Below are 8919 nucleotides of genomic sequence, written 5' to 3'. Positions count from 1 at the left end.
CAGTGGTACAATACAAATACACAACGTTGCAAGTTTTGAAAATGTGAAACTAGTGTATACCAACCGAAGAGAGAGAAACAGAGTGATCCAAAAAAGATATACAGATGAAGAAACAAAAACATGAGAATAATATTGTTTTCTTGAAAACAAAAAAAAGATAATTAATTAAATCAGCGGCACAATTTGCAAATGTCAAACAAGTTTTTTTTAAAATTCAATGTCAAACGAGTTTGGTAGTGTATATCAGGGTGCTGGGGACAAACAAAAATAGATTGAACCTTTAGGCAGCAATGTACATATAAATGAATTAAAAAATCTGTGAACTTTCAAAACTATAGCCACATAAAATTATCGAAAGATCTATGATCCACAAATAATAAATGTATAGCAAATAACGAACATAGGCTAAACGGGTAATCAAAGCGCGCAAATGGGAACTAGCCGGACCTGGAGTATGGGGCTCCCAAGCTCATATGCTCCCTAATAAACAGTAAATCACTAAATAATAATAATAATAATAATAATAATAATAATAATAATAATAAAACTGAATTCTGTGTGCTTGCATATCAAAGTGGTAACAGGTACGTGTCCGTCCGCCCGCTCGGCTCCACCCAAAGTCATTGCAGCGCATTCATGCCAATTAGTCAGCCAAAGCGGACAGGATTGGACGATACCGGCCAGAGCGACGTGAACGGCCGATGAGCGGCGCTGCTTCAATGGGGACGCACAGACCAAGAAGCATACTCCAGCCGCTGCGCATATCAAAATGGCGTCACTCTGCATGCTCCGGATATTTAAGCAAGGCGTTGACGTTGAAAAAAGCACCTCTCATCTCCTCTCTGCACCCACCCGCCTTGGTCCTCCCCTCTCTGTACCACCATCATTGCACCCACCCGCCCCTTTCCTTGTTCCGCTGGTGTGCTTGTCGTTGGAGGAGGGAGTGCGGAGTAGTATCTCCGTCGGATCATCCGCAATTCGATTAGTATTAATTACAGTGGATCCATTTGGATTAGACGACTTTCGTGGTCTTCGAAGTTTCTACATACCCTTTTTTTTAATATTTTCTTCTACGGGACGACAATCTGCTTGTAGATCGGGGTCGCGGGCCTCTCCTGATCTGCATCGATGACTTCCCGGTCATAGCTTCTTCAAGATCCTGAATTTAAACAAGTTTGCTCCGGTGAGGCGGAGGCCCAGAGGCGGCGTCAAGCTATGCTCACGGCACGCCACCGGTGGATGCAGGAAGAAGAAGACTTTGTCATCCCTAATTTTTTTAATACAATGCTATGTTTTTGTAAAGGTGTGTTTGTAAAGACTTGTGATGCTTAATATTTCACCTTTGACCCTTTCGCGAAAAATAAATAAATAACAAACATATGCCAAACGGGGCATCAAGTTAAATTTCAAAAGACAATAGTGGACTAAACGTATAAATCAATACTAGCCTCTCTTTTTGACTTACACTCTCGTGGCTGCATTTCCAAGGGCATCATACTTGCATTTGAAATAATCATCATACATCATCACTCCCTCGCGAATATGTTGGAGCTGACCTGTTTGTTTGCGTCAGTGCGTTGGACCGTGATTTTTGTTCGTTTACAGTTAAACTAATGGATGCAGACAGATAAAATGGGTCGTCGCATTGGAGTTAGCCCAAGGAACTTGCTAGTAGTGTATTCTACTTGTAAGTTTCTATAAATAGGTACCGGAAGTGGATCTCTCTATCATCCACGAACACAAAGGTCCATCTCTAGCTCATTAGCCAGTACACGATTCCCCGACCAAAAATAAGTAAATCCAGATCGGATGGCCGAGCAGGGGAGCAAGGCGCCGAGCTGGTGGAGGAGGTTCCGGTGGCTATACGCGGCGCGGTGCACGGTGGCGTGCGTGGTCACCCTGGTGGCCGTGGCAGTGATCGTTCGGGCAGTGGTGGTGATGCTCCGCCCCGAGAAGCTCCAGCTGAAGCTCGCCGGCGGCCGCGTGGCTGTCGACTACATCCCGTCACTGCCGCCACCGCGCAACGTCGTGGTCTTCACGGTCCTCCTCAGGGCCAACAACCCCGGCGGGCGCGCCACCATTGTTTACGCCAACGTCACCGTCCGGCTCACGGACGCGTCGGCGGGACCTGCTGCGACGATCACCGAGTTCGACCTGCCGCAGCGCATCGACGTGGCGCAGCGTATGGCGCACGAGGCGACCGCGGTGGCCAGGCTGGAGCCGGGGGAGGACCTGCCGATGAGGTACGTGCGCACGCTCTATGAGGGGCGCGGCGTGGCCGGCGCGGAGATGGAGCTGAGCGGGGTCTTGTCCACCCACACGGCGATGGCCACCACCAGCGTCCTCACCACGTACTACTGCTGGCCGGTGACCATCGCCGTCGTCGCAGGCGACTCCGCCGCCGACGTGCCCTGCTTCGACAAGCTGGACGCACCGGCCCATGTGTGATCAATCAAGCGGGCGGGCAAGGCTACAGATCGACCTAGCTAGCTTGGTACCTACTGTACCTATCTGTAAACTGTATTGTAGTAAGCTCGAGTTATTTGCGTTGATGCCTGCCATGCCGAGTTATTTGCGTTGAATTAACTCTAGCTGCAGTGCAGCAGCGTGACTACGAACATATATTTACCTGCCTGCCGAGTCTCTCGTTGTGACATTTACTACTCTTTGTTGCAGTGAACACCAGCTATTGGTGTAATAAGTTGCGATCGGGTATAATCTAGAGCATAATTGGTTTGCTATCAATATTTGGCTTGCCAAATGTTGGCACTGCCAACTATTGGCAATACCGAGACTTATCAACCATTGGCAACTTTATGTGAGAGAGGCAAAACAACTCGTAGCCAACCAAGTAGTTGCCAATATTTGACACAATGCCAAACATTGGCATGCCAATTTTTGGCAGCAAACCAATTATGCTCCTAATGTTTAGCATGACTGATGGGATCGATGTATCATGGGTCCCACGAGTGATAAAAAACACTTCAATATTGGCAAAATAATTGTTCACCCAAAAATTATGAATTTTCCTGTGGATACATTGTTAAGCAGTACTACACCAATTTTGGTTTTGTGAATGATTGATGTTTACTTAAAAAAATTGTGAAATTATGTGGCATCCGGACAAAGGCTGAATAAACACCAAAATTAAACAAAACCAATTGCATGTCCAAAAATCACACTTTTTGTGGATGCTTGTTAAGGTTTAACTAATATACTTTTGACAAAATACAAATATTACTTAAAAATCTGCCAAAAACAATATTTGACGTTTTGTAATGATATTTATAGATGGATTTGACCTCAGATATTGTAGCACAATTATGTAGGCATTGGCATTTCATGTATAATAGGTGAATTACTTGCACGATGGGTTTAGGGTCTATGCTATACGAAATTGCATAGGAGCACTCGGCGACGCTGCCCACCGGAATCCTGCCCACCCACTTGTCTCGGGATCTGCAATCACTATATTAGCCACACCGTATTCTCATTTGCTTTTGGCTCGTATCTGTCCTAAAGTCCACGCGTTTCTGTTCCCACAGTGTCTGCTTCTTCTATTCGACAGCACGAGCTCAACTCAACTAACACCCGCCAACCACCTAACTCAGTTAAATGCACTGATGCTACTAGTCCTCCAATGGTCCCCTCCTCTCTTCTACCCAAGGGTCTTCTTCCTCCTTACACCATATGTCTTCTACATTCTGGCACACACAACTATAGGAGACCCCCTCCTTACACCATTTTAGCTCAATCTCGCACACACAACTACAGAGCCCCTCCACTTCGTGTTTTCTCAAGATGGTTCTCACCACCATGTCAAGCTCCAGCGCTCCAGTGGCACTAGATGAACAACCTCGGCTTGCACTCATGGTTTGCTCGTTCTGTGGCAATGGAATGGTTCAATGATGGGTCTTTCACAGCTCCACTTGTTCGCCGTGTTCCAAGCTAGCGTGGAACAAAGCCAAGAGGAACTCCGAGCTTGCCGCGTCTTGCACTGCCACGGTCAGCGACACCATGTCCGCCCTGCACGTCGACACCAAGCCATGCGTTCCGGCGGCCAGTGAAAACGTTTGGGAAGAAAAAACCAAGAAGAAGACTATGAAATCCATTACCACCAAATCAAAGTAGCCGTCCCAGGCCGAGTTTGCCGCATCCTACGAGGTCTCAACTAGCGACACCGCATCCCCTGGCTTCTAGCACCATGTCCTGTGTTCCCACACCAGGTTCCAGTAGCTCTCTCTCTCACCTTGCAGCAGCAGCCACGAGTTCCAGGGAACGGCTAGCAAGAGAGGTCGGGCATCTGTCCCTCTCTCCCTCTTCCCCCGGTTAGTTTTTTTAACGAGGCCACTGTTCTTCCCAGCAGCTAGTCGTTCCCAAAGAACGGGCTATGATCTAGAAATACACCTCGCTCCAATAGAGAAGAATCACCAGGTCCAGTCTCACCGATGTATACTCGTTGGAGTTTTATCCTTTGTATGGACCTGCAGAAGCAGGCTGCCATGGCCAACATCTGGTCCGCGAGTCCTCTTTACGTCACAAGCACGAGGTACTTGCAGCCGTCAACCGTGGTGGTGCCCGTCCGTTTTGGCGGAAGTCCAGCCGCAGCTCGCCAGGATACCTAGGTGCCATGGCCGCAGCGGCTCGCGGTTTATTATTTGCAGACATCTCCAACCTTTACTGTTGTGTCCCACTAGCCAATTAAATGTGGATGCACAGGTATGCACTGTGCCCATGTACTCTTTGGCGGTGTATTCGCATATGGGAAATGATTAGAGCAAAACATGCATGCATCTCCAGATAGCATTGCGCGGCCTGGATTACAGGGAGGTGCGCCTCCGTGTGCTCCTAGTTTGGGTCCCTATACGAAATTGCATAGGAGCACTCGGCGACGCTATATCTGTATATAGTTGTATGAATAACTTGGAATCTTTTATATCTAAATAGCTAGCCTCCACTATAGGAATTCTCTCGCTTCTCCTTAAGCCACATCACCTAAATTAATTTAGCCGTTGGATATCAGTCAATAATATGCCTCCGATCTACACATTGAGAGCTGCTGCATCAACCACACGCAGTAAGCCAGTAACTGGCGCATGCATGCAAGTGCATGTAGTAACTGCTGTCTACGAGTGTTTTAATCAAGAAAAACATTGACGCATGCATGCAGCTTATAGCCTATGAATGACAAGTGAGGCATGCATGCATATTTTATTTTATTTTCCTCTAATTTTAAACTTATACATAGAGATTTGGTAGAATACTGATAAAAAGTTATCTTACTACACGAGAAATTTTTGATTCATACAAAATCCCGCCGCAACGCGTGGGGCATTGTCTAGTATTGGTCAATGGATGAAGCCAGTCCAATGGTACAAAGGTCATGAATCCAAGCACTATTGGTTGTATGATATCATCTTCACTCCATCAGATTTTGCCACATGTACTATCTGGAAGATCCTATGGTTGAGCCAGCAGAATGAACAAACCTAAAGAATGTACTTTATGGTTCGCAATGCACAACATGCACAAACTTGAAAACACAAGCACTTCTTCTTTGGCCTCGAATATTCCATAAATTAAATCCAAACTTTTTCTTCCAAATGAATTGCCATTTCTTTTTTAGTTCATGATTTACAATTCACAAAGATCACGTATAATAGGCCTTCTCATTTCTTCTAGAATCTTCCATACTTTAGTGCCCCAATTATTTTGTCTTCTAAAAGAATTTTCATTCATTTTTGCTTTACGATTTTGTATTCAAGACTATGAAAGATGTTCATAAGTTTCATTTGTCTTTAAAGATGCAATACTATCTACTTAGATACTTCAGACAATTTTGTTGGATATATTAAGATGAGTTGTGTGTAGTATTGTACCATACAACCTTTGTATATGTTGTATCTACAATATGATTTTCAACGGGATGAACTACGATAATTAAATCTACATCTGCATCATGCATATATAATTCAAACTGGTATTTTTACCTATTATGATGTGGTATGTCAATATTCATTAATACTTTGGTTATCTAAGATCCTATGTAGAATGCATGCGTACCTTACTCTAGTAGCCTAAAATGCATCCACACAAAATTTCCCAATTTTTTATGAAACATTATTCTTCTATAATATTTAAGGATATTCTGAGTTTGGTCAATTATGGAGCACACATGTCAGAAATTATTTCAACTACGCGAAGCGCTGAATTTGACCTCTTGGCAACTGGTTGCACCAAATAGTCTGTGTTCTCTATAACAAACACCATGTATAAGTAATATGTGCAAAAAACAACCCCCAAAGGTGATGGTCTGTGCATTCCATCCTCCCGAGGTGGGTCAATTCTTTTGGCGGATTTGATTTAATTCATTAGAGAAATGACATAACTTTGTCATTTTCTCGGTACATGCCCGTGGTATGTGAGGTTTTTCATTAATGTCATACTTAATATTGGTAACTCAAACAAAGGAGCATGATAATTTAGCTGAGAGAGAATAGTACCACATAACAGGATCTATATAGTATGAAACATGCACATGGAAAACATTATTTCCGTAGCTTTAGTGGTCTTGTACCTCCACATGCATAGGCAATGAGTATGTATGAAAGTCACCGGATTATTTTAAATTATTCTTACTAAACATTGCTCCACATATTAAACCCACTAGCGCAATAACTAATCTCATTCCAATAGACACGGCATGCAACAATCACTTTTTCCCACTTTAGTAACACATTTCTCATCGTCTTAAATATAAGCTTAGCTTTAGTGGCATTAAGTGCACCGGCTTCTTACAAAACATGGTTCCATATATTAAACCCACTAACACACTAACTAAGATCACTCCAACAAAAACTGCATAATTTTTTTTCCTTCTTTAATAACACATTTATCATCTTCTTAAGCCTAAGCTTAGCTTCAGAAGTCCTGAGATTTTTCCCATCCATAAATTGTCCCATGATTTAAACTTTCTCCATAGAAGAACCCATGATTTTTGAAGTGCACCGGCTGATCAGCATTGACATATTGAACCTACATGGAAAAAGGTAAATTTTGCGGAATAGATCATCCGGGTAGTCTAGCACAAGGTCTACATAATATTAATCAATTTGAGAGTCACATCATCAACAAGTCCTAAAAGGTTACTATCGACCCAATGTTTGGAGCGTTTGTCAGTCTGCCTTTGTGGCCGTGTGTCTTCATGGTTTGAGGGTAGTCCACATGTCGGGTTGTTACTTATGCGTCTTCCTAGAACAAGTTTGTAAAGATTTATGTTCTGTTGCTAATTAATCAGATAATTCTCTTCTACTCAATTAACGAACTAGGTAAAATATTTTACGTCCGTCAAAAGAATTACTCCCTCTATAACTTAATATAAGATATTTTTTGACATTGTACTATCAACCCTTGTCTTCGGATTAATCCGGCGATACCATTGGCCTACTTACTACCGAATTTGATGCCACAGGACCAAGCATGCAGCTTGGTACACTACCAACAGAAAGTTACAAAATCAATGACTTGATGTCGCAGTAAAATGAAGGCAATGAATAGTGGTACCCATCCTGCATCAGGCTGGTTGTAATGGTAGTATCATAACTAGTATCATGCATGCCAACTAGGCAATTTTGATGAGGTGTCATAGCATTAAATGAAGAAAGAGAGGATGTAGTATCATATCATGATACTGTATCATAATAAATGTTATGCTACTTTGTGTCATGCATGACAATAAATAGAGTACTACATGATACTAATATATGATACTATGCATTAGGGAGGTAGTATCATACACAGTATCATATGCATGATACTAGTATATGATACTCCCTGTTACAACCAGGCTTAGAGTACTTTCATCCAGAGTACGTACACGCGTGCAAGTGTAGAGGCCTTCCTCCATCGTCTTCACTACTCATGGCTGACGGCTCTCTGCTGCCCCATGTCCCAGCTTGCATTACGCATGCGCCCTGCTGGCCGGTTGTGCTGGCTGCCAATGTATCTTGGCCCTCCTTCCCTGCTGCCATCCTAATTACTCCACCTGTTTCGTCGCTGTTCGTCGAGATGGGCAACAGAGCTAGTAGTAAATGGCACCGGAAAAGACTCGGCGGGTCTATCTATATAAGAAACACGGAGACAGGTCGCGCCGCTGCAGCTAGCGCTCGTCGTGGGTCGACGTGACTACACTTGCATTGCATTGCATGCTCAATTAATCCTGCTGGTCCGCCAGCAGAGTTCCACTACTGGCCACTCATGAGTGTACAAGTGTAGACTCATTATTTTGACAAACATTTTGGATATCACGTATAAGTTCGTGTATATAGAACAATATATACTGCTATCAAATAAATGAGGGAATGTGAGTCACGCAGGCATATTATTAAGCAAAAGGTCTGAAAAAGTCTGATATTCGGTACAAGCTTACAAGAGCCGCCAAAGTAAATTGAAAATAGAAGTTGCCACAACCGGCAAAAGCAGGAGAAGATGATGATGATTGGTGAAGCGGGATAAGTAAATAATACTGTCGTATTGGTACTCAACCTGTCCTAAGTAAACCAAGCACATGCCTAAAAAACGGCCGGGTCACAGTCTGTGTGTACACTATACACTGAATTATACTCATATGCGACTGGTTGATTAGGCCACTTGGCGAGGGGCAGGTCAGGTGCCTGTGCCTCCAATGGCAGGCAAGTGGGCTGTCTCCACTGACAGGTATGAGAGCTTCCATTACTCCATAGCTCCCAAGCTGAGCTGCTACTTGTACCATTAGTCCTAGCCCTAGCCTGTGCATCCTCTAGCTAGCTTCGCGTGTGATGGCGAGCAGGTGGCGTTGCTGCACTGCGCTCATACACAGTTGATTCAATGAAAGTAGGGTATGTATGTACTCTCTGCAATTAACTCATACTGGCCGGTGGG

At 43.9% G+C, this 8919-nt stretch overlaps 1 protein-coding gene across 1 annotated transcript; it reads left to right on the top strand.

Moving 5' to 3' along the window:
• Nucleotides 1-1713: 1713 nt before the first annotated feature.
• LOC125522396 (uncharacterized) lies at nt 1714-2614 on the top strand. The gene has a single exon (XM_048687457.2). It carries the CDS (start codon nt 1810-1812, stop codon nt 2446-2448), a length of 639 nt encoding a protein of 212 aa, XP_048543414.1. The 5' UTR covers nt 1714-1809; the 3' UTR covers nt 2449-2614.
• Nucleotides 2615-8919: the final 6305 nt, after the last annotated feature.

Source organism: Triticum urartu, chromosome 7A (genome assembly GCF_056163025.1).
Source record: "Triticum urartu cultivar PI428250 chromosome 7A, HENAU_Tu73, whole genome shotgun sequence".
NCBI lineage: Eukaryota > Viridiplantae > Streptophyta > Magnoliopsida > Poales > Poaceae > Triticum > Triticum urartu.
This window is presented reverse-complemented; position numbering and strand designations above follow the sequence as displayed.

Bases quoted from the DNA above. Each gene is read 5' to 3' on its own strand.
- LOC125522396 (XM_048687457.2), top strand. From the start codon at position 1,810: ATGGCCGAGCAGGGGAGCAAGGCGCCGAGCTGGTGGAGGAGGTTCCGG.